The sequence below is a fragment of the Erithacus rubecula genome, assembly GCF_903797595.1.
Source record: "Erithacus rubecula genome assembly, chromosome: 2".
Taxonomy (NCBI): domain Eukaryota; kingdom Metazoa; phylum Chordata; class Aves; order Passeriformes; family Muscicapidae; genus Erithacus; species Erithacus rubecula.
Window position 1 is genome coordinate 46360766 of NC_136685.1, and position 27244 is coordinate 46388009.

At 35.9% G+C, this 27244-nt stretch overlaps 1 protein-coding gene across 1 annotated transcript in view; it reads right to left on the reverse strand.

The window, feature by feature from the left end:
- The window catches only part of FRK (fyn related Src family tyrosine kinase), a gene marked incomplete at its 3' end in the record, with an annotated part of 47813 nt that overhangs the window by 15259 nt on the left and 5310 nt on the right, over positions 1-27244 (reverse strand). Inside the window, exons 2-4 of the mRNA XM_079298920.1 lie at positions 9861-9982; positions 3403-3563; positions 2602-2770 (exon numbers count right to left, since the gene is read on the reverse strand). Of these exons, the coding sequence (XP_079155046.1) occupies positions 2602-2770; positions 3403-3563; positions 9861-9982 (452 nt within the window). The remainder of the gene's footprint in view (positions 1-2601; positions 2771-3402; positions 3564-9860; positions 9983-27244) is intronic.

The following is a 27244-nucleotide window of genomic DNA, read 5'->3' on the forward strand; positions in this document are numbered from 1 at the left end:
TAGCCTTTCTAAAGACAGCTGAAAATTGGTTTAACCCACTCTGTGTTTACTTCCAGAATGGAAAGAAAAATTAATACATTAAATAGGCTTATTACAAGAAAGGGTTAAAGAGAAGACCTCAGGCAAATTCAAAGGTGAAATTAGGTGCACATTCTTACAGTGCCTTTATCTTAGGACATGAGGACTTCTCATTATTGTGTACTCGAGAACAAGCTGTGTTTTGATTAATATAAATGCTAATCTCAGCAGAGGGATGATGTGTAATGGCACATAACAGCAAAGTATTCTGACTATATATGGTCTAGAACAGATGTACACTGCAAAATAAAGCTCAGCTGGAAAACCCAAAGTAACAGAAATCTTTTCTGGCTTTCAGGCCTATAAATCTGTGACATTCTGATTGCATTATGCTCTTTGCTATTGTTCACAATGTGATTACCCTTGCTCAACCTGCTCCTGTGTGGTAATAAGCACTGTTCCATTTCACAGTTTCTCTGGTGGTAAAGCCTTTCTAGCTTTCCATCTCAGGCCTTTATATTTCCAGTCAGATCACTTTGAGTTTAACACACTCCTCTGTTTTTCTGATAACTTGCTTGTCTACACCGTAAAACAGCTTAATGAAAAGTTTGTAGTTTAAAATACAGCCCCTCCTGCCCCAGGGTAAAGACAAGTGATTCAGATCTTTGAGCCAAGCAATAGGCGAGGTTCATTTTACAATGTGTTACACTGAAGCCTGAAACGCTGCTTATGTGAACATTGGAAGCTTCAATCATCAACACAATATATTTCTTGATTACCCATTAACTACTATGTTTTCCATTCATTTATCAACTTTATGTTATGGGGAGTGAAATTACCAAGCCTACCCTTTGCTGAAATTTTATTTGTACCAAGGTAAACATTTATTACTCAGATTAGGGTGAGAGTATTGTGGTTTGTCCTTAATTAGTGAAGTGTTATTCCTCATGAGTAATAATGAACAAAAGTTATGGAAAACCAATGTGCTGGTTACTGTAAGGCACTCCAAATGCCTTCCACTATACAGTGAAAAACACTGTATAGAAGAGGATAATTCACTGGAGAAGTAATACTAGAAGGTTAAATGCTTACATTTGTGACTGTTTGAACGAGATAGTTCACAAACTACAGTGATAAGAGATTCAGCATTAACTACATAATTTAGCAAGGACAAATCAAAGTCTTCATTCTGAGCAACACCATGAGCAATACCTGGCTTTCTTATCACAGTGTGAGGTCACAAACTCTTCTATCCATGCACTGCATCCAGGTGGGGCTTCTAACAGCCCTAACTCAACACAACCCACCATGCAATCAGTAAAACTGCTGCTGTTGACCTTAGCAAGAGTCAGACTAGAGTGGGAAAATCTGAGATAGAAGTATTGATTAATCAAGCCTTTTTTCCCAGGTGAACTATGATACTACAGAAAGAACCACAGTTGAAGGAGTTTCTTCTATTATACTGTGCTAGTCTATACGTGATAAGAAGTTTGTAGTGTCTTATGTTTATTCTGGTAAAAAGACCTGGTTTCTGTTTGCTGAGTCACTAGGGAGATGAACCTGTTCACTGAAAAAAGTATTGTCTTTTATATGAATTATAGAAGGTCTTTAGTTTGAGCAGTATTTATATTTTCAGTTAAGCAGAGAGAAAAGAAAGGGTACTTATTTTATTTCAGTTTGCATGTCCCAAAACCCAAAAGATATCCTGATACAAGAGAGCCTTAAAACATATGTTTATATTCCTCCCTGTTCAGGAGACCATTCAAGCAGTGCTCAAGCATATTGATGTTATTCTGAATCAAAGGTCTGAATCTGTTCTGCTTCCTGAATCAGGTTCATTAGTGCCCAACACCAGCTTTTTCAATTAACCACAGCTCATGCTGTTATCTCTTTTTAAAAAACATATATATAATCCAGACTACCTCTCTTATCTATGTGGTTCTTGCCATCTGCTGGCAGATATTTTATGTTGTCAATTGAAAATGCACAAATTTCTTGAAGTTAATGAAACATAATTAAGAAAAATGCTAAAAGCTGTAATAGTCACAATCTTATATTACATGCAAATAGTGGATATAAATGTTGTGTGTCAAAAACTTTGAAAAATTGTATTCAAGCAGTACTAGGATTAAAGCACTCCTTAAGCACAAATTTAGCATAGTGGATACTCTGTATTACCAAAGAAATCACTGTAATATAGCACCTAATCACTAGAAAACTCCTACAGATGACAAACTGCTACTAAATCAATTACCTCACCTACAGATTATTCACTACAGTTACTCATTTCCATATAAACAATACGGAAAAAAATAGGAACAACCCTTATTGTGGTTGCCTTCTTATGTGACACAGATGTTGAATTAATTCAGCTCATCTAGAAACAGAAAACAGTATAAAATTCTAATTCAAAATACCCAAGGCTATCTGGACCTAGAGCTTTACTAATCTCCATGTCTAGGTGTGTGGATTTTAAGAATGTGTGCATATAGAGATAGGCTGTCTTTGCTGTAGCATTTAAAAAGTAAAGAAGCACTCTTGCTCATATTTCATATTATTAAAATTTAAAAATAATTCACATACCTGGTTTTAATGTTTTGATTGCCACAGGGGTGGTATCATTCCACCGTCCTTCCCATACTTCACCAAACTGACCAGATCCTAATTTTTGCACCAATTTCAGAGATCGTCGGTCTATCTCCCAATGATCAACAGTTTTATAAGACAAATCAAAAGTAGCAGGACTTTGTATCTGGTAAAAGAAAATAAATAATACAATAATTGAGACTTGTAGTATTTTTTCAACAACATACACAAATCATTGCTAACCATGTCATTTAAAGCTGGAACAGATATAAATAATGTTTCCTTAGAGTACACCCATGAGATAAAGTGAATCGAGAACATAAAATACAACCCTCATACTGGGTGCTCTTTGTTAGAAATAAGAAATATACTAAGGAAAATATCCTGCCATTAAAAGCAAAAATTAGAAAACATCCCTCTAGCAACCTTTTTGAAAAGTGACATATTGTTTGCCAGAACCTTGTGGTTTTATCTCAGTAATTACTTATGGACAGCTAGAGTTATGAAGCTGGAGATTTCATCTCCATATACATTTACAAAAAGGTATTCATAAATCATGATTTGGCATATTCCCCCCCTCCAAACACTTAATGATTTTTTCAAAATGGCATGGTACTCTATTATTAATTTATCAACCTCAAGAACGAAACTGTAACACTACCCAGAACTTTCTGAAAACAAGCAGATCATTAACATCTGAAATGGTAGAAGCAGATATGGGGACAACACTTTCTGAAGTGATATCTGATGAGTCAACTCACAAAAATTACTTTGCACAGTGTAGCATCCACTCCTTACCTTTAGGCATGGCTTTCTGAGTGACATGCAGAGGCCATCTCTGTTCTTGCTATAATAGTCAACCAGCTCATTCAGAGTTTTGAAAGTTATTCTTTCAGTTAGGAAAATTCTTCCATCCACCTTTCTGATCCTGTAGTGCTTCACAGATATGCCATCAAAAACTAAAGATTTAAATATATTAAATGTCCAGGAATTATTGCAGTGGTACAATATAATTTATAACCAAACCATCACAATGTTCCTAAATATATTTATGAGGACCTTAAAATAAATTATTTTAGTTCCAAATATGTCAGCTATTCAAACCAAAACCCGTTGTTCAGATAGCTTCATGTATCTTGTCTATTAGTCTTCAGCTATTCAGATTTGGAGATTCTCCAGCATAAGAACTGATATAGAAGTACATAAAAACATCTTCTGTGAGGCAGTTCATGTTTCCCATCTTTGAAGACACCAAAACCAGCCAAAACCATCAAATTGACTGCAATCATTTAGTCAGTTTTTAATATTTCCTTTATCCTCCTTTATTTTAGTGTTAACATACCAAATAGCAGCTGTTAGGCTGGCAGGCATTTTAGAGGAAACAGATATACCCTCCACATAGCCATGGTTCTTGGAAAGGCACTCACATTTCCAAGGGAGTTTTTAATTTTTTGCATGTTTGGAATATGCAAAAATCAGGTGAATAATGCTTCAGGCAGTTGATTCCTTTTCAGTGGAATCTTTTTATTCTAATCTGCTTTGTCTTAATCAATAAGTTACTTATCTACATATGATGGCAGCCAAAGTGTCCCTACCTGTGTCCATTGGAGCACCCTTTTACATGTGTCAGAAAAAAGGCTGGGCCACTGCATGCTGGGGCTATACATGGGCCAGATCAGAGAGACAAAAAATGAACATAAATCTCACACACACACACACACACACACACACACACAGAGAGAAGAGTTTGGAGACCCATTAGTTTAAAGATCTTTACAAAGAAATATCAGTAGAAGCAATAGCAGGCTCATCACAGAGGGCAGTTGAGAACAGCTGAAAAGATATTTATTCACTTATGTGGGTGTCATTTACAAGACACTCCATTATTTAGACATCACTGTTCATGTTCAATGGGCAGTAGACAGTTTATATTACATACAGAAGAGTAGCTGATTTAGCTCCAAAGAAGTCCAAAGCTTTTAGCTCTAACATTAACAGTGTTCCACTGTTAAACCTGGAAGACAGATTTTTTTATACTGTTTTACTGCATGCATCTTGGCAATAGCTTTGTTTATAATAACAGAGGAATGCATGGCTACATATTGTATGTAGAAAAAATATAGAATAGGTTGCATGAAATTAGCAAAGCTGATGGAAGAATAATTTCTCTCACCATCTAAGTGATGAAATAAAGAGGAAATCTTCCTTAGCTACTATTGTGAATGATCAAATATCTTTGCACTGTACTGTGTGATTGTCATCCAAGACCACCAGAGAGCAGACAGGAGCTTTTCAAAATACTCCAACTCAGGTAGTAGTTTTAAGAATCTAGCAACTTACAATTCTGCATGAGGACAGGAATGAGAATATTTGTAAACAAAATACATATTACACTGCACTTTTCAAATTATATTTCTTTCTGAATTAATACCCATAATTTTTAACTGTAAAATTTATGAATGTTTTTGTGATGTGTCATTTGGAGTTGAAGCAAAATGAAGAAAAGAGTAATTCAGTAAGAACAGACTGAAAATGTAATGACTTTTTCAAAGTTCACGGGAAAATTAATCCAGACAAATTAGTTAGTCTTTATGATGCATTGAACAAAAGGCCAACAGGATGACTGTGTTAATCCAGTTTCAGTTGTATATCACAAGCAATAGTAGTTTGACTACCTGATTTATTTATTAGCAGTATTATAGCTATTACTTGTGAAGTAGCTTACATTAATAATGTAAGAGCTGGTTTGAAGGATGTGCTCTAATTTCTTAAATGAGCCTTTTACAAAGCCTTATCATTGACAGCATCCAGGTCAGATGGTGATTTGCTGGAGAAAATTTATGTACTGATAACATCTCATCTTGCAATAAGTAGATTATACTAGTGCAGTATTTGACAGGGGGTTGTTTACTTCTATTTTAGGGCTGAATTTGGGTGTACAAATCCTGCAGCACACACTTGGCATTCCACAGCATCGTGTGGCTCCTCTGCCAAAATTATACAGAGCACATACGGAAAGGACTATCCATAACTCCTTTCAGTCATCTCTACATCCATGCCAGACTACTAACCAGGACAGGGTTGCAATTTCAGTTTCACATAGCTAGGCAGTAGCTGGGTTTGAAGACTGAAGAGGTTTTATCCTCAACTCACCCTTTCCAAAAGAATTACAGCTCCCCATTAGATTTCTAAATGGTTTCAGTCTAGCAGAAGGATTATCCTCTCTATCTATCTTCACATGATGGGTCAAGCAGAAGTGGGTTTTGCCACCTGAAGAATGTGAATAAAATAATTTACTAGTTCTTCTCCAGGGCACAAAAATTTATGGTGGTATCAGCAGAGTACACACCTTCACCAAATGAGTAATGAGACACTAATGTTCCATTACTGCCAAAAACAATGTGTCCCAACACGGCTCCTGTGCAGAGTCCTCCCCCAGCACCTGCCATGCATCACTGCCACCAGCACCTCTGCTCTGCCTCCATGCCCAGAGTGGATGTGGGAGGAGGGTGACTCATGAGATCACTCTCACCAGCACAGAAAGGGTACAGGGACAGATCCAAAATCATCCTCTCAGCATGGCCATGATTTTGCCAGTTCTATAAGTCTGCTGCCTTTAACAACTCCCTGTTTTTCCTGTGCTGGAACCCAAGAGGAAAGCACACAATATTCTTTCAGGAGCATGGAAATAATAGCTGAAGAAAACACAAACCATTTACATTGTTACTTAATGCAATAAGTCTTTCAGATACCATTATTCAAGGATGGGCTAAGTACAGAGCCTCCTGCTATCATTGGCAATGACACTCAATTAAGCTGAGCACATCTGAATTATGGCTTTTAATTAAAAAGAGGCAACATCTAAGATGGCACTAACATGTTTAAAATTTAATGCATTTCACACCAGATGCTGGAGTCATCAGCATAAAAATCTGTCGACAACATGTGCATTTTTAAAATGGGAAAACCTATTTTTAAAATGTCAAACACTCAAAATTTATAGTAACACATGTCAGTGGCCTATCTGGCTTGATGAGCTTTCCATTTCACTATTCACAGATGATAAAAATCTTTCTGAACATGTATTTTTGTTTTCAATTTAAATAATTATTTATTATCCAAATCTTACAAATTGAGAGGTTTCCCAACAAAACAATTTAGAAGCAAAAAGTGTAGTTTTATGAGATTGAATTTTTTTTTTTTTCTTACTATGAAGATCATTTGTCTCCTCAATCAACATTAAATCTCTTATATATCCCATTGCCCATATGAGTAGAAATCACCCATGAAAATTATAAAATCAGTTTATAGGTTATTGGGTAAAAATCTTTCTTCAACTTCTTTTTTACCTAAATGCCATGCTGGACAGAGAATTAAAATATTTTCTTGAAGACCTTAATTCTGAAAGCCAAGTTTTCACTCTTCAAGCCATTATCATCTACACTGCAATGAAACCAAATCAGTAATAGAAGCTAGAGCTAAACCAATCAGACCTAGAGAATGTGGGACTTCTGAGGTCTAATGTTTCTGGACTGAAAAAAATTGGAAACAGAAATTAGGGATTTATTTCAAAATACCAGATTGTGACTTCTCCCCTGTCAGTGTATCAGCTACCATGGAGATAAAAGCCAAAAAGCCATCCTTTTGCCTCAGCTTTCATGTTTCAGAATTCCTGCTGATGGCACAAACAGGAAAGATGCAGGAAAAGTCTTTTCTCTGTAGAACCTGGTGAACTGAACAACCTCCTTTCCTACTAATGCTTCCCACAATACAAATAATTTCATTGCTTGCTTTAGAATGCACTAGCTTTCCAAGAAGTAGACAGTAAGCAGTGAGATTAAGGACATAAAATATCTAGACCCTGATGTATAGTATTAGGTTGAAAGCAAAGGAGTTTGCACAATACAAACAGATGCCATTCAGCTAAGCCCATTCAGCACGCAGCAAATAATACTTAGCTCTTTGGGAAGAAGTACCATGTTAAGGATAAATTATGTTCAACTCTGAGAAGAAGCAAAAAGATCAACACCAGGAAATTATGTCACCAATAGTGCCTACAGATTGTTTCAGAATTTATCCTCTTTCTTTGCCCAAAAGAGCACAAACATTCAGTAAATCTGAGAGGGTACATATATTCACACATACATGCTCAGAGTATTCTTGCACATACTTGTGCAAGAAAGACAGCTGGCTCCTCCAGCTGGAGCCTTGCCTCTGTGTAAGTTTTCTTCAACGCCACTCTTATCTTCCTTAATCAAACAAACCAGCATGAAACAAGCCAACACTCTTGGTTTCATACCTTGCTCTTATCAGTCATCATCAAAGCTCCTCTCCCAAATATGCTTATAGAAAAATGTAAAAAAATTTCTACCACAAGCTTTCATAATTGAATCAAATATACTGGATCAGATGGAATAAATTTTCTATCCAAAATTTATAATGAAAAAACGAAACATTTTTTTTTTTATATCGAAGAGTATAAGTAGTATAAGAGATCTTATACTACTATAAATGCTGAATTAATATTTATTTTAATTCTCTTGGATTTTTCTCTGAAGTATCTCATGGTTTATCTAAGATACTTCCACGTTCCTTTAGAGAAGTGGTTAGGATGTGGGATAAAATATTAATATTTTAAATCTTTCCTAAAAGTCCATAGTTGGAGAATAATAAAAAGAAGTTGCATTTCTACCCCCAGGTGCACAAGGAAAACATTTTTCATTGATTTTTAATAATGTGCCATATATTCAAGGGCTATCATTAAGAAGATAGTACAGGCTTGTCTTTCTTTCCCTAGATAACATCACCATGTCAGCAGTCTAGCCCAGCACTTTGATGAAACCAGTTTGCTCATGAACAGCACTTGAAGGAAGCTGAAACCATGTAACAACAGCAATAAATTGGCACATGTAGAAAAAGCATTTTGAAAGGTCTGTGGCTGTAATACAGTCCTAGGATGAAAGTGTACACACACAAAGGGGTCAGTTCTGTCACAGCTCAGGAGCAGTCTGATTCCTCATTAAAGGTAGTTTCCCTTTAAGCATTTCATGGCAACTTCCTTGAGGGCAAACTGAAAACTGTGGAGTAAACTCTCCCAGTACTGCATATTTACTTACACATTTATTTCAATAAACTTCCCCATATTCCACATTTCTTTGTCTTGGCAATACAAAGCCAAATTACCACAAGACATTGCAGGTACATGCACTTTAGTTATAACTGGGAAAGTGAAACCAAGAATGTGACAAAATTTCCTTAAGCTGTGTTTCTGTGTAGTATTCAGAAGGTGAATGACTCATAATCATCCAGGCAAAAGAGGAGTCAAAATGAATTTGGTTACAGCCAAGGTGCCTCTCATTTTACTAACATAATTCTGCACATGACTACTCATAATTTATTCACTAACATAAAAAGCCTTTCCTGGCTCTGGGATTAATATAGGTAGAGCACATTAGGAAGTTTGGGTGTATAGCCCTGTTGCCTCAAGGACAGCACTATACTGCTGACTCACAGCTGTATGACAAGTTTGATGGGAAATGTTCATGGAAAACAACCAATGAACAATCTCATTTATTATCTAAGATGGCAAATATCTAGAGCATAAAAAATATGATGTACTTATATGACAGTAAAATTATTAACAAATAAGTGTCTTAATTTGATAATCATTCAGATTTAAATAAAGGACTTAAATAAATTTCAAATTGCACCATCATCATCAATCCAATTTTTTACTGAAGTTTACAGTGAAATTTTCAATGAAACATCACTGATTCTGAAGTACAGCTGTGAAGACCTTCCTATGATTTTATCCCTAAAAACAAATAAGTATAAACACAAGTGTGAGTTCTAACAGAAATCTCCTTTCCTTAAATTTCAGATACCTGTCAACATGCTTTTTTTTAAATTTTTGTAATCAGAGCTCTAGTGTACAATTGTAATGTAATTTTTAATGCTTCGATCATGAAAATACTATAGGTATTAAGGCAGCTAGAACACTGGAAGTACTAAGCATAAATAGGTTAATTTCAGTTCTGAGTATATTGTTGAACAAAATCTATAAAATATAAACTCAAATTACTTTCACCAAGTTTTCTTTATATGTCTCCTGGGAAAAAAAAAAATTAACTTTATGAACATTATTATGACCTTAATTTCATTTTCATGCCCTCAGTTTATTGTCCTCAAAGATGAAAAAGCCCAGATCACCTGAGAAATTTTTAGAACATTGCTTCAGATGAAAAACTAGAATATACCTGAGAGGGAGTATTCGCCTTTTAGACTTTCGCTGTCTCGGACTAGGAAGGCTCCTTCCGGGTTTTCAGGGTACAATAGTTGTCTCTCGGCATCTGCTCGTTTGATTGGGCCAAAGAACCATCTGAACAAATAAAAACCATTAATTTTACCATTCAGTGAAACATACCAGGAAGTCAGTTTAGCTTTTATAAACATGCTGCATATTTACTAAGAGATAATCTGCATTATGTCAATAGTATGGGGTGGTGGGGGAAGCCAACAAGAACTACAGAACAAATTTATTGCTAGAAAACATCACTTATATATTTGAGTGAAATCTGCTTTTTTTTTTTTTTTTTTTTTTTTTTTTTTTTTTTTTTTTTTCTGATGAAATGTCTTACTGCTTTCAAGGCAACAAGCATACAGAAGTGACAGACTGGTCTTGTCCCAGAAGAAAAGCACCAAGAAAATTTGCCAAGGCTACAAGGGCAGAAATTGATGCCACGACCATTGGTGCCACTTGAACTATGTAGAGGTGCAGGTATGTGCTAACAACCCAACATCTTAAAAAAGATTCCAAGGTGTAAATCACCCTCCTTCCCCATTCCACTGCCATGTCAATACCTCAAGTGAGTTACTGGCAGTTTTTCAGCTTTGCTGCTTTTTGACAAACAAAACCAGCAGATCCCTCAAGTCACAACAAATATCTCCGTACCTTTGTTCTGTGAAAATCTACTCTGATCTATGGCTTTTAAAATATTTTTCCTCACTAAACCCTGTAGTTCACAAAGGCTTGTTCAAGCAAAAATTTTAATTTGCTCCTCTGAAGGTAAGATTTAACTCTCTTTCTGCTTTGTGCTGAGTTTAAATTAAAGAGCAAGAAGACAGAGATGAGTCAGCGTTTTCAACAAGGGTGGTGGCCAGTTTCCTTCCAGCAAATATGCAAAGCTCTTTCCAAGCTTAGCTCCACTTCTTATTTGAAGGAAATTATGATAAATAGGTATCAGAAAGATGCCATAAGCTCATAGAAGAATTCCTTTTAAATTAATAATACTAAAACTATTATACAAACTTCAAATATAAATCAGTGCACCACAAGTTGCCTACTTGATTTGTCAATAACTAGTGAGAAGTACAGACAGAGTCATCAACAAACTATTTTAGTATCTGCAAGGCTTGTAGTCATCAAGAGGAATGGAGGAAATAATGAGAATACTGGGTGATACCTTAGCTGATCAAGCATGAGGACTGATAAATGGGTTTGTATTAACAAAGAGGAAATGAAAAGAGGTAAATATAGACAGCTCTAACCCACACTGAATATGCTTTTTTAACAAAAGAAAATTAAAGGCAGATTTTCCAGACCATATTTCTATCTGCTGAGTTGAAGATGATTTGTATAAAATAGGTCTTGATACATATTTGGCAAGCAAAGTAATCTCACTAGAAAGCTGGAATGGGTTAGTAGTAATTTTAATTAGTTAAATGTGTTCATTAATTCAAGTAATTAATTTAATTAATTCATTCATTAGACTGTAGAAAACTAAGTAATCAATAATTGTTCAAATTCTTGACTAAGGTTCTTGTCAAAGGAAGGAAAGTACAAGTTCAACTGCATTCAAGTCCCAACTGTATTTAAAGTCCTAATTCTAAAATCTGAATTGCCTAAATATTACATCTCTGAAAATAACATCTGAAAACTAACAAACTATATGAGCCAAAAAAAGAAAAAAATCCCCTTGAAGTATATCACTCAATGGTGTTCAAAGCAAGTGATCCTCGTAAGTGTGTATAAGAAGGGTTGTTTAATTTTTTGTCTCCTTTCTTCTGGGGTTAGAAAGCACCTTTCAAAATAATTTAATTTTGTACCAAACCCAAAGTTTCCAATGTATTTTTGGCAAGACTAGATTTATGGTCAGGATAGTCAAAACACAGTCTTTATGTGACTCAGCATTTGACTATACACTATTAATAAGTCAAATTTCTAAAGCTGAAAACTTGAGCCGTAATACAATCTATGCAACTAGAGCAAACTGTTGGTTTATTTTGGAAATATAAACTAATATACTATTACTATGTGTATGTAAAACCATTTCTACAATATAAACCATGATTTGGGAAAATAATATGCACATAAGTGCATCACATTTAGGCATAAGTATCTGCTTCTTTGATTTCTAAACATTTTAACTTATACACTTATTTTTATTAGACTGGAAAATCTTCACTTAAATCGATATGAAATTGCAATTAAAGGTTATAAAAATATGTAGGTTCTGACTCCAGATAAGCTTAGCAGTTAAAAAGATCCTAACTTGAAAACAAGATAATTAGAGCAACAATATTAGAGGAGGTAAGTGTAACTGAAGCAATTATTATAGAGGGTGAAACGTGGACACATATTGTGTATTACCTCATTTGCCTGGCTTTATATGATCTGATTAAAATGTTTCAGAAAAATACAGGGAAAATTACTTTTAATAGCACTTGAATATTTGAATCTTAGTTCAAAGCCATTGGGTTTGCAATAATAATTATAGAGTACCAAAAGTAATACTGAATGTGAACAAAAACCTCTTAACTTCAAAGCAAATAATTTAATTTGTTGTTCCTTTTTTTTTTTTTTTTTTTTTTTACTAAAGCACTTCTGAATTTAAAGTACTATTTTCAGTATAATGGAAGTTTAAATTCTTTTTATAAAGCATGAAGAGCTTATTTCGATTTCTAGCAATTGAACTTATGCTTCAAAAGGCTTAATATTTTACTTCATCCAAAAGTGTGTATCTTAGAGGGAAAAGCACTCTAAAAAGTAATAATGAATCAAAGTAATTGCTCACCACAAGATATTGCTCTGCAGGATAGGAAGGTCAGACCAAAGCAACACCCAATCCTTAGTAAATCTATTCATGTTTTATAGCTCAAAGACAGATGAAAGTTTTAAAACAGAACACTTGGAAAACAGGAACTGAACATGAAGCACTATCCATTGAGCAAGTTAAGAAACTTCTCTGACTTCAGTGCAGTGTATTGGCACCAGACAGTCCAGGAGAAGTTTGAATTAGCAATTCTTACACAGTATCAATCTTAACTTCAGCTCACAGCCAGGTCACTTTGGGTCATGACCGTCGGTGCTGGATCAGTAGATTACCAGGTATGGCACAAATGAGTGCATTCAGAATGGGGCACAGTTTTCCATTTCTAGCAGGAGCTGTGTGGTTAGCACAGCAATATTGCTCTTCTGCCAGCAAGACCCAGGAACATGCTTTCTTGGCCAACACTGCACATAACCCTCCACCAACTCCCTTTTAAGTGTAGGATGCCACATCTGGTTTTGGGGGATTCTTTTCTAGCAGCTTCCTCTGAATTCCTTGCTTTCACCACCATTCATAGCTGTTGGGAATACATTCATTAAAAATTCCAGAGTACTTCCAGGTCATTTTGGCCACCACATACAGGATGATTTTGAAGACAGAAAATTTGACCTTCGTATAGGTCCATAACAAACATAGTCCTCATCTGTTTTAGATGATGCTCAATACTGGAATATCAGTGAGATTTGTTGTGGTTATTGACAGCCTAGTAATCACATATGTTTTGGCCATCGGTTCCACTAGCATGTTTATCATCACCATTTCACATCATGGATCACAGGAGGTTTTGTCATGGCATGCTCCCTTACTGTGACAGTATCCCTGCTGAGACCTCTGATGAGCATCTTCCAGCAAAGGAAATCATCTAGCTGAATGCTGGTGGTTATGCTTGAAAGGCAATTTATTTTAAGGAACAGAGATCACCCCACCTTACACTCACTCCTGCCTACCTATTCATCCCAGTTTGAGTTAAAATAGTCATGAGTTCAAGGGAAGTTGGTAGTGCTACCTGGCTCCATCACTGCCTTTTCTGAGAAGCTTTCTGTCCTCCATGGTGCAATACACTGCTGATCTCCCTCTAAATGTCAAAATCTTTTTAACCTGGTTTTGTTTTCTGTCGCCCTGTGCTTTGCTAGATAAAAACCCGCTAAAATAAAAGTAGTCACTCCTACTTCTGCATTTCTTATAGCAGGAAGATATGGCAGGAACTTTCAAGCTAGAAGGTAGAAGAGTAACATGGGTCAAGAGCTAAATCAAAGAAAAATGTGGAGGCAGAGTTCTCCAATGCTATATCACTGGCAATGTTTCCAGTGCCTGATAACATGCCTGGAAATGGACAAAAGCCCCAGTGGAAAAAATAAACCAACAAATATCCCCATAACAAAAAGGAAGAGTATGCAAATGAGTTTTCTTCCCTCTCACTAATGCAAAATCCTCTTCTGATCAGATCTGTTCAAAGCACTCACCTGAGATAGAGACTGAAGATTTTACAGATCTCAACTAATCTGGGAACTGTGGGGTTTTTCTGTTCTGAAATTAATTCTATCTAACACTCAGAACTAACACTTTCCTGAAAAAAAGTATTCCCAGCCATGCTCCAAATGAAAATGCTCTCAGGGAAAATATTTTTTGTCAGTCCACCATTCCTTGGATACCCCTTTCACAGACCCCACACCTCCCTACATTCAACTTCTCTTCTTGTTCTCTCCTAAATCCCTAACATGCTAAATCCTGACTCTAACACAAAGTGTGTGCTGAGCCTTATCCAAAGTACCCCACTCATTGGCCAGACAAAATATTTTTTTGGACATGTCACTCCTTCGGCAGCTCCTTCGCAATTATGTTCCAACAGAAACTCCATGATTAAGGACTCTGTGAGCATCCCCCTTTGGGACTTGGGGAAGATGCTCACTACCAAGCTAAACATTAACCCTGAAATAACATCTGCAATCTTTAGCTTTCTTGGAAATCTCGGCAGATTCCTCAATGATCTTTTGTTATTCCCAATGAAAACCAGCAGAGAAAATGATGTGGAGTTTTTTCACCCATTTCCTTTAAGGCTCACCAGTTTCCCACTTTTATCCCCTACCATTATTTAGATTTAATATGTACAGGAGAAAAGTCAGAATTAACTCCACAATGTCATATCCGAAGTCACTGAATTTCCTTTAATAAGTAGTTGGAACTGGGATATAGGGGGATTATATCAGTTGTTCATTCAAGTTTCAGGACACTGGAGATAAGATTAGAAGCAGAAGTCTGTGACATACTGTTAATTTTGTTATTGTTCACTTAAAAGTAAAAATCCTGAGGGCTGAGTCAGCAGTAAGGTACAACCACATACAGAAGCTGTGATCATTACAACAGGCATGAAGAGGGAGGAAAGGGGACCAAAATGCTGAAAAATAACATGAAGAAATAACAGAATGAATAATAGCAAATAAGTCACATAACATTTATTTCAAAAATTATTGAAGATGTTGTAATGAACAGCACAAACCTATCCTGGATCAGCACTTTGTGGCACAAGGGCATCTTGAATCTCACTTTCCATAAGTGCTTACAACTGGGATTTAGTTTCTCATGTTAGGGTAAGTCTCATGAGGCTAAGTGTCAGCAGCTGAGAGGGTTTGTTGAGATTCCAGTAGTTCTCCAGAAGTCTCCATTAGGGAACAAATGGTGCTGACAAAAAGGTTATCTGGCCCTCCAGAAGATAAACTCAAGTGTGTTAACTGAGTCTGTAGTACTAGGCTGAGGAGAATATGTTTCTTTGACTGAGAAAAGCAAAGAATTACTGCAATTAGAGCAAAATTCTTGGGTGAGGACAAAAAAAAAAAAAAAAAAAAAAAAAAAAAAAAAAAAAAAAAAAAAACTAGATACTATCTATACCAAAACCACACATATTCCAGTTTCTGGAATGAAGAAAGCTTGTGTAAGAGCTAAAAACAAATACAGAAAAGTTCCAACAGCATACAAAGTTTACATTTTAAATGCCTCAACATCTATTGTCATAGAAAGCTGTAATTGCACTCTCAAGTACTTCAAAGTTAGGAGATGACAATATTAATATTGCTTTCATGGCATCCACTCAGCCATTTTCAGAAGATCCACTGTGATACTATCTTTAATTACATGGTCATATCCAGTGCTCCCTACAGTGTTAATATGAATGCTGTTCACTGAATTGTTGCCTTCTATTTTATTTTGTCACTGCATAGATAGAGTTCATTTTTCACTGTTTTAAACAATTTACATTGTTTAGCCTCTGCTCTCAGTGCCAGTTACAAAATTACATGAACAGCTTCTTTCCTCAAATCTTTTATTACAGTGCTCATTCAATGACTGCAATATCCAAATGCATTGCAAACATTCATTAAATATTTTTGTGGTGCTTTTCCTTGTAATATACTTTCTACAGTGAAGAAACAGACAGAAAAGGACTAAAGCAATATGAAAACACTATGAGTCAATATGAAAATACTATGAGTATTTTCTACTAACTTTGGATATCCAACTTGAAAAGTCCAGGACCCATCTTTCAGGAAATTTAACATCCTGCAGTATGTAGTGATTTGGACAGCAATAGGTGCTAACTTCTGTGCCACAGAAGACAAGGAGAGATGCATGGAAAGCTAGAGAGACAGAGACAGGGAGATCCTCCAGGGTCTTATTCAATTACTTTCATCATATGACCACCCTGTGACCACTGCCCTTACTCAGCACATGGAAACCTGAACAGGCTTGTGTACACCACTCTTCACTGCTGTCATCCATGCGGGACAAAGAGGGATGCTGAACCAGCTTTTAATCCATGCCAGGTCTGCAGTCTGTTGTGGGTAAAGAACAGTGCAGAAACAGGGCCAGAAACTTACCAAGGGAGCCACCAGCAAGTCCTCTCTATGCTGACAGGGAGGCTCCAAGCACTTTTGGGTTTTCCCAAAATATCAAAGTTAGAAAATGCAACTCTCAAGTGTAAATGAATATGTTCAATTACTACATATAAAGTCTAATTGTATTTTCAAAGCCTTGGTTATTTTGAAGCAAAGTATTATTAGATAGCAAAAACACACACACTTTGGTGCAGAAATCTTTCCTAGTAAACATCAAGCCTTTTCTCCTACATACATGAACAAAAGATTTATTTTATTGTTCTGAGTCATGTTTTTTACTTTTAGGCAAAGAGGCAGGCTGTGCTTCCCCTGTGCCTGGTATCAATCCCAGAAAATTCACAGCCAATCAGGTAAAGTCTGGAAAAATTAAAAGCAACTAAACAAGCTCTTCTGATGCAAATATTAGGTTGTTTTAATTATAAGACTAATGAAGTAATAGCATTGCTTCAAGAGCTGATTTTCAAAAAATTAGGAAATATCACTGCCTGGATGAAAGCCTTCAAGATAACATAATTAAGAAAAAAAGGTGCTTTGCAAATGATGAGGTGTGTGCATGAAGGTAAGAGTGGGAGATGAGCACTGGCTGCTTCAATTTTTCCCTGTACAGGATACAGTGAACCTTATGACAGTTACCAGGGGGGAAAGAAGCCAAACCAAAGAAACAAAAAAAAAAAAAAAAAAAAAAAAAAAAAAAAAAAAAAAAAAAAACCAAAACCAAAAACCAAACCAAAAATGAAAGGCAAAAACCCCATAAAACAAAGCAATAACAAAACAACAAAAAATAAAATAAAAAAAAACCCCAAAACATATGAGATAAAACCACTGAAAACCAGAAAAAAATCTTTACTCTGGCTAAACCATGAAGATGAACACTTGCCAGCAAGATTCCTTTCAAGAGCATTTTCAAAAACACAAACATTACCATAAATGGCATAAGAATCTACACAGTGAAAAGTCAAGGATTTTTCTGGTACTTGCAGATTTTAATTGGACAGAATCCAGAAAACCAAAGATTGGGTTTCAGGCAGAGCCTTTCCTCCTTACTTCTTTCTACAAGCATGCCTGGGATAATTTTTAATTGTCTGTCTCTCACTGTCATTTATTATCAGATACTGAAAGGTACACGGAAAGACAAAATTTAAGAGGAAGGAATTTAAATCTAATGGTAAAGGATGTCATAGGACATTGAAGGAGGAACGGACAAAACTGGGCAGTAAAAATTCAAAGCTGAGAGGACCATAGAATATTAGCAAGTGGATGGATTGAGAGAAGAAAATCAGTTAGTAAGCAATTATGAGAAAAGAAAAAAGACAAAGCTGAGGACTGCATTTAGGAGCCTGGCCTATGGCAGCCATTTCAGTTCTACTTGGGAAAACAATTCTACAGAATGTCTCTTGAAACAATTTCACAGACTAACTTTCACTGTGAGGATTTCTCTATACAGATCTTTCCTCTGTCACTTTCTTAGTTCATCACAGCACTCATTTTTGTACTACCAAAAGAATACTTTAACATTACCTTTTGTCACATATATTTATTGCCTAGAAGTCATTGCTTTAAACCTCAGTGACCAAAGTACCATCAGCAAAAAGCGAGCAGTTAAAAACATTCATGTGACAACACCCTTCTCTGTCTGCATAAGTAAATCATCTCTTAACAGACTGCAGAGAGTACCTGACTTGGAATTGAAATAAAAAGACATTTAAACTGTTTATCTGTAGTGACTCAGCACAGTTCTGACTACTTATTTACCACATTGAGAATCTAATTCCCTCCAAGTGAAACCAGAAATTCAGGTTCTCAGGAGCAGTTATGTCACTTATCACACTGAACCTTCAGCAACTATAATGGATTTGCATCATACGGAAAGAACTGAGTCCTGTATATTGCTCAGAGCCCTGTTGTTGAATAACTTATCACAAGCTAAAATGAAGACTGTGCAATGTGTGTGGGACTTGGAGCTTCTGAGTCTTTCCACAGTGGGTGGAATAAGTTTGGTTTTCTTTCCACAGAGAAAAACATAGAACATGTGAATAGATCTGTATAAAATAGATATATTTTTAAAAAGGCTCATTTCTACACTATGCAGGCATCAGATATCTATCAAAACAACAGAGCAACACTAGTTTATGTTTTTAAAAGTCTGTCTGTGTGTTTGAAAGTGACTGTCTGTAGCAATATGCTGTAAGTTTTGTTGAATTTTCCACACTTTGAGATCAACATTGTGATTTTTCTTTGAATAACCATTACAGTGCGAAATACAGTTTTGGAAAACAACAGATCCTATTTTGCTTTTGGCTTTTGGATAGTTTTCCTAGTGTTCTTGTCAGCAGATATAGCTGACTGGTTGGTGTTTTTCCAGAAACACTAAATATAGGTTTGACTTGAGAGAGTTTTATTGGTGAGATGGCAGAATATAAGAGGAGATATGAGAAGAGGCATAGAAGCAAAAAGGGAAAGATAATTAAATTATACTTCTCCATCTATTTTCTAAACAAAATGTTATAGTTTAATTTGGGAAAGTACTCAATTTGAATAATTTTAAAAATTAAAGGTTTTATGTTTCTGTTTTCAAATGGAAGTTCCCACACAATATCATCTTTTTTCAAAATTTTGTTCAGAAATTATTACATTATTTGAACACAAGGTAAAAACAAACAATACTCTTCACAATATTTCAGTACATATTTTGATTTCATACAAAGCTAAAACTAAGGACTCTTGAGAAACCTCTCTGCTTCTTTCTTCCAGGAGAAAGGAGACATTTTTCCTTTCTCTCATTCCATACTTATTTGCTAATGAATATGTGCACTAGAACACAAGTGATACATTCATCCACATAAAAAGGGACGTTTAGGTAAAACAAGGCAATTTAAACCTATGTTTCTAATATATTATAGTCACTGTCTTGCTAGAATTTACAATGTGCATAGATACTTAAATACCATAATATGGTAAACATAGCACTTGAATAAACAGAGGAAATATTTTAGGGACTGAATGTCTATGAGCCTACCACCAAAATTAGGCATTTCTTTTGCTACCATTTCTTTGTAGCAAGATGGGATTTTGCAGACATTGCCAGAAAATAAGTCTTTATACTTCTAGACTGAAGGAGCAGATTCAACACACTTTCATTGTGTAGTGTCTTTAAAAACAGATGGTTTCAATTTTCTAATCACTGAAAAGTGGAGTGTAACACTGAAGAGTAGCTTACTCCACATCATCTCAATGGCTGCAAATGTAACACTCCCACCTACCCTGACAGACTGACTTTATGTGCATCTACGACCCAAAAGGAATGCCAGGTTCCACAAACAAATCACTGGGGCAGAGATGAAGAAACTGCAGGACACTGCTTTCTCATGTGAAGAGGACAACAGAAGTGTCAAAAAAGACTCTGAGCACCTAAAGTCTCTTTTGGTCTAAGAAATATCTTTGTTTTGTGTTCATTGTTTCTGCATAATAAATAATGAGCTGTGCCCTAAATAAAGGACTCTAAAGGGTCTTAAAGAGCCTGTCAGAGCTTCACAGGCTTTTATAGTAAAGTAACTGTGTGGGATAGATAAGGGAAAATTCAACAGTGAGTAAATTGGCTTAAGCCCACCACAATGGCAGGCATTTCCTCTTCCAAACAAATTTTTTTCCCTCTAAAACAAATTTCCTATCTTGTAAACATAAACATCAAGATTACTTGTGCATTTGGCTAAAAATCTGTGACACATTGTGTGCAAGCCTTCCCCAAGGTGGGCCATGACCATCCTGACACCTGATTGTGCTGTAAGGGATTACAAATAATACTGCATTCATTCCTCACTAGTTGATAATGACAGTTGAGCGTGCTGCAAACATGGAAATTGATTTGCTCTGAGTCTGCAGCAGGATGACAAACCATTGCATCTTTGGCTACCCTTGCTCTCAGTAATGACTGGAAATGACTCTTTATCTTGTAGAAATAATATTATGAGGCCAAGTGCATGAGCTGTGTAATTTAGCATAGCTCACCCAACACTGGGTTCATTGTACAATAGGAACAAAATCATAATCTCATAGGATTAATTTGTGGAAATATCCATTATTTTGTGCTACTTTGCTATTGGGTAATTAATTTTAACATTTGTATTAATTCTCCACAATATTAGTCATCTGCATGCTGTATTATTTAATCTGCTCTGAAGTTCTTCTATATGAGAAAACCAATAGCAGGTGAAAGTGATATCATACTGCTTTTTGTAATGTTTTAGTTAAAAAGCTCCATTTAGAGATTAAAGTTAATTGTCAACATTTGTTCTCTGTTGGATTTTGCACCTGAATAAGGCTTCCAGTGCATTTAAAGCTTCTTCTCAAAAAACATCTTGCATTTGGAATCAATGGAAAGCTACCACTGTCTTTAACAGCATTAGCTTTAGGATTTGGGGTGTGAAATACAGCCATATAATCACCTCTTTTAAAAACATCCAAACTTAAAATACATTCTTGAGACCCTATTTCTGCTGCATGGAGTCTTTCAAATAGCATTGTAAAAATCTTGCATCAATGTTAGTATACCTGTATACATTTGTACTTCTATACTGACATAATATACTGTAAAAGTAGCAATAACTTGCTGTTCATAACCAAGGAACAAGTGGAAATCTTGAGGTTGCCTTAATGTTAACATGGTACAGAGAAATAACATGAATTGATGGGAAAATCAAATAGACAAGAAAATTTTCAATCATACATTCACTTAAACCATTACAGCTTCCAGAAGCACTCAATTGATTTTCTTGAGAAAATCATTCAGAGAAATTATTTTCTTTTCTCACAGAGAAACTCAGTGCAGAAATAATACAGAAAACTTAAGAAGCAAAAATTCCCTGTGCCTGCCCAAGACACTGGTGGCAGAGCACTATCCTCATCCATTTTGTGCAGAGCTCTCTCTTGGACATTCACTTGGGTTCACACCTCAGACTACTGCAGCACTCTGGTGGAGTTGTGTCCTCTGCCAGGTCAGTTTTCAGTGGAGGACAACCAGAATACTCTGTCCCCAGAGGGACACATAAAAAACTGCACAGTCTGGCATCCTCAGGTGTCTCCAAGCCAAAGGACAGAATGGTTCTTCCATGGGGGCACAAATTTCTTTAAAAGAGGGTCTCCCAGCTTTCAGATGAACCTTTTCAGGGTGGCAGATGGGAAGAGTGACACAATAAAGATACCTTTGACTTCCAGAAGTAAAGCTGGAGCACATCAAACTCCATTTCAGTGTGTGCATTATCAGATCAAGACCCTCACACAGATTTCTTTTGTAAGAGATCACCATGTAAGACTTATGTCACGATCACAAGAAGTTTCTGGGTGATTTTTCAAGCATTTTAGCTCTGTAATAAGAACAAGACTTCACTTTCTTTTTTTCTTTCCTTGCACATATTCAGAAAACCAATAATTATCTTTTTATTTGAATCAAGATGTTGTCCTGGAATAACATAATGAATCCCCAGGTTTACATTCTTATCAGCTGCATAGTCTGAGTTTGCCTGTCATTTCCTAATAGCTCATCAGCTGGTGTGACTCAATTTATTTCTGGTTATGGTTTTTCTTAACATTAACTTGTCAGATTTGGTGTCTGTGTGTTTTTTCTCTCCCTTTCCTTGTTGGCAAGGTCCAGATAATCCTGAAAAGAAGTGTTTCCAAACTCCACATACCCTTCTCTGTCAGTGCAACTGAGCAGATCCTCCTCATCACCACCACCCTCCTTGGGTGCCCCTCAGGTTTGTCTGTGTGTTCTTGGGTATGGCTCCCTCCATTACACCACCTCAGAGCAGCAAAGATTCCTCCCATATTTCCCTACAGAGATTTCCACTAACTGTAGAGATCAGTAACTCCCAAAGGAAAACTAGTTTTGTTGAGTTCTCAACATTTCTGAAATTCATGGTACATATTCATTCCCATATGTGAGTCTTAGATTTCTTTTTTTCTCTCTTTTGCAGAGTGGTTTTAAAAGCTGTGATGCAAAATTTTTATGTTCTAAATACAGGAAAAAGATTGTTAAGTAAGCTAGAAATATATCTATTTTAGTGAGTGAAATCTAAGGAAAAATTCTTACTGACATTACTGCAGACAAATTTATAATGTAAAGTATTATAGAGTACTCTGCACAGAAGTAGTGGAATATCAATCCTTTATGGAGCTATCACTTATCACTTAAGTCACTGCTTTGTTTTTTCAGCTGTTATTGATTATGATAAGTGTACTAGCATAAAAAAAAATATGCATTTCTATGTGGTGGAAGTGATAGAGAAAAGGAATATTTTTTCATGATCAGTATGTTGTTTGATCTTCTGAAAAGCTATTTCCAGATGACTTCTAAACCTGCCTGGAGAACTGAAAACTGAAAAGATGCCAATTTCCATTCTAATTTCTTATAACGTGGTTTTCTTTACACAGATATGTGTTGAAAACCTGAATGTCAACATTTAAGAAAATTTTGATGAAGGATCAACTTCTTATGTAAAAACATTTAATCTCTTATTTTTGAAGTTTTAACACAAGAAGGGCCTTCAAATATAACCTACAATCCTATAGTATTGTTTAAAAATAACTGGAAATGGACTTTTCCTCTTACATAGTATAGTAAATATGTAATAATATTTAGTCCTTTTCCTTAAATATCCTCCAATAAATTTTTTTTTTTTTTCTACTATGCTTGCCTGACTTGAGAAAGAAAAAACTATTTTACTACAGAAATGCATCTGATTCTGATGAATCATATTTTCTCTACTAACCTCTTTTAAAATTAAAGTCCAGGTAAATTTTCTGTCATCTAAATTCTGCCGCTGGAAGGCTGCTCAGTACCAAAATTTCTGCAATGTCTGCTATAGCCTGAGTATACATATATATATATATATATATATATATATATATATATATATACAAATCCTGATTTTAGTGTCAAATCTTATTTGATGGATGTGAAGGTAAAGTCATTGATGCCTGCAGCCTGGGTTGACTTAGAGGCACTAGTGTAGATGAGGCAATAGGTGAGATCTGTAAAGGACCAGTCCCTTAATGTCACAGAGACCTGGGCAGCCTACCATTTCCTTGTATGCCTATTTATTTTCAGTATGTCTTTTTTTTTTTTTTTTTTTTTTTTTTTAATATCACTCATGATTAAGCACTCAACAATCTAGGGGGGGGAAAAAGATAAACACTTGTTTAGAAATATAGAAGTCTCTGCAGAGAAGACTGGGGATTTTGTAGGGCTGTTTTTTGTCCTAATAGCTTGGTCTTTGCCCACCAACAGAAATAAAGAATTGTGCAGTGTCAACACCTATGGTTTTGTTAAGCAGACTTGACAATAGGTCTGTAATTAGACATGGCAGTGATGTACCCTTGACTTTGCTTATACAACAGTTCCAGCCTGTGGTGAAATAGAAAGGTAAGAGACCAAAGAAAGCAATGGGGCTAGAGGGAGCCATTGGCTTGACCTTGTAGGGTATCTCTTATGTTTCTATATCTTAATCTCTTCAGTGCAGCTAGAATCTTACACAAAGAAAGTCTTCTATAACCAACAGTGCTTTTCACTTGTGACAAAATAATTCTTCACAGAGATACCTGACCTAGTTTGTTTAAAATGAGCCCAGCTTTAGGACTTCTTAGCCTGGCTGAACTCTTGGTTGCTATTTCTTAGTTCTAAACCTGCTCAGAGATCACTCAGCTCTGCACAGCTCTGTATTATCCTGGGCAGAGAGCCATCAAAGCCAGGTATTGAGGAAACATTGTAAAATACCTGGAATGTTTTTGCAACAACATTACTCAAACACAACTAATCTGTGCAAGCATGCACAATGCTTATTCCTACTGAGTAGGGGAAAACCCACCAAACAGGACTATTGAGTTGCTAGGACAAGCATGTGGCCTTTTTGTTTTGCTTTTTTTTTTCCCCTAAAAGGCACTGTAAAGGCCACCAAGCCTTAGAGAAAGCTAACTGGCTGTGTTTGCAGGATGTACTTTTTTTTTGGTCTTCACATGATTCATTGCCATATTCTTCGTAATAGGGTAATGAAAACCAATAGCAGATGATTATAATATATAGTACTCACACTAATTTCAAATAAAGACAAGGTAGGATAAAATTTCCAAATTTCTCAGAATTTGAATAGACAAAGTCATATATGTTGAAACCACATTGCCAGAAAATAGGTGACCTTAACATGGAAAGTTTTCATGAGCAGCTCATCTACAATGTCGTAACTCCTTTCTCTTTTCTGAGCAGAGGCACATTTTCTCGACATGGATATGCATATGGATGTATAAATAATTTTGGCACTTGAAAAAATTTGTCATTTTACAGCTTGGTAAATAATTTCCTTTTGTGTTCAGTATAGTCTTTGAATATTTAAGAAATAAGTAGAAATTAAGTCAAAGTTTGATATGTGCTTGAATACAGCAATGGAATACTTAACCAACATTAAAAAAGTTAAATTATTAATTTAATGATCTTTTTGCAGTATTTCATTATTTAAATTTGAGAAAGGCACTCCCAAGTCAAAAAACATCAAAAACATGATTTAGCTTTACAATACAGACCTCATCTCACAGGGCTGTATTGCATGATCTTGAAAATATCAGTCTTACAAACTTTCTTTATGTTGTGTGTGTGTACACATGTATGCACATACAAAAAAAAACCCCATAGATAAAGTATATCAATTGAAAGAAAATATGGAATTTCACATATAGGCTTTTATACTAAATACAGATTTTGGTGATAGAGACCTTTTCTACCAAAAAGATAAAGAAAAAAATATTACTTTTGTACTTAACAGGTTCCAAGAATGCAAAAAAAAACCCTACTAGTACTTTGTGTACTAGTGACTACATGACTTTGTGTAATCATGTTAGCAATGAAAAATTTTTACAAGTTCATTTCAGTACAAGGGTTAGTGGTGATTCTGGTGTGTCCTCAGGAATCTGTACTGTGACAAAATAAGGAACTATGAGAGCAAGAGAGAGGGAGCACAGAGAAACCACAGTGGAATTCATTCCGTTTTCTGCAGTATTAGGTAGAATCTAAGGCTTCACTTTCAAAAAAGCCTCTAGACATTTTGACTGTAAATACCACTTTGAAAAATGACCCACATGATCCAATGAAACCCTAAAAGCCTCATTTTGCAGGAAGTCTAAAACAAGTCAGCAAAGTGAAAGCTTCTTCACATATAGTAACTGAGATTCAGTCAATGTATGAAATAGTTAAAGCTAAGCCAGGTAACAGAAGGTGAAGGAATTATGGAGATTGACAAAAATAACCTACAAGACACTTCTGCTTTCAGAAGGTTGTTTAAAAAGCTCACTGTGGAATTGACTGGTTAGATTTCATTGATTAGGTCTGGAGCTCCAGACCAGGTATTTTCCACCTATGTAAGATATAAAAGATAAGAAATATTTTTGAAACTGACAAAAGTTAAAAGTAATTGCTATGATCTTTTCTGACTTAATCCACTAGGAATTTGTACAGATTTGCTTCCCTCAGCACAGCTGTCTTGTGTCAACAATACTGGCATGAAGACATGGAGTGAAGATGGCCAATGGCACCCTGGCCTGTATCAGCAGTAGTGTGACCAGCAAGACCAGGGCAGTGATGGTCCCTCTGTGCTCAGCACTGGTGAGCTCTGTGCTCAGTTTTGGACTCACTCATTATAGGAAGGACACTGAGGTACAGAGCATGTCCAGAGAATGGAGCTGGGGAAGGGTCTGGAGGACAAAGAAGAGGAGCAGATGAGGGAGCTGAGGTTGTTGAGAAAAAAGGGCTCAGGGGTAATCTCACTGCTCTCTGTAACTACCTGGAAGGAGGTTGTTGTGAGGTAAGGGTCAGTCTCTTCCAGGTAACAAGAGACAGGAAGAGAAGTTGTGCCAATGGAGGGGATTGGTTATTTTAAAAAATTTCTTCATGAAAAAAATTGTCAAGCACTGCAACAAGCTTCCTGGGGAACTGTGGAATCACCATGCCTGAAATCTTGAAAAGGCATGTGGATGTGACTCCTGGGGCCAGTGGCAAACACAGTGGTGCTGGGTTAATGGCTGGACTTGATCATCTTAGATGTCTTTTTCAACCTCAGTTATTCTATGATTTTGTGATTGTAAGTTGTCTTTCAATAAATAGCCAACAAGTCCATCAGGATGGCAGGCAAGAGCCCCCTCTAAGTACTATCTATCTTTCCTCTATCAAAACCAGAATTCACATCACTCCAGCAGTGAGGTGTTTTATTTTTGCTTCATTAAAATTAACTGTAGAGCTGGGCTATATTTTTCATCCAGAACAATTTTCACTATGTCATTTTCTTGTTTAGTTTAAACAACCGGCAGTAATAGAACAAGAGCAGGTGAACATGTTACTATGGTTCCTGTTTGTAGTGCAGAATAACAGACACAGAAGAGGAGCACAGAGACAGGAAGGTCACACCTTTTTGCCAAGAAGATCTATCTGTTAATTCAGATTTTGGTATTTGTCAGGCTTTTCTTTCTCATCATCCTTTGTTGGATGTGCAAATTAAATTATGTGATTCATAAGGTTTTCTGTTTTCTTTTTCTAAGTGTTTAATGTTTAAACACTGAAAGAAGAGCATTCCAAATTCATGGGATGCAGCAGATACAACCTCATTCAAA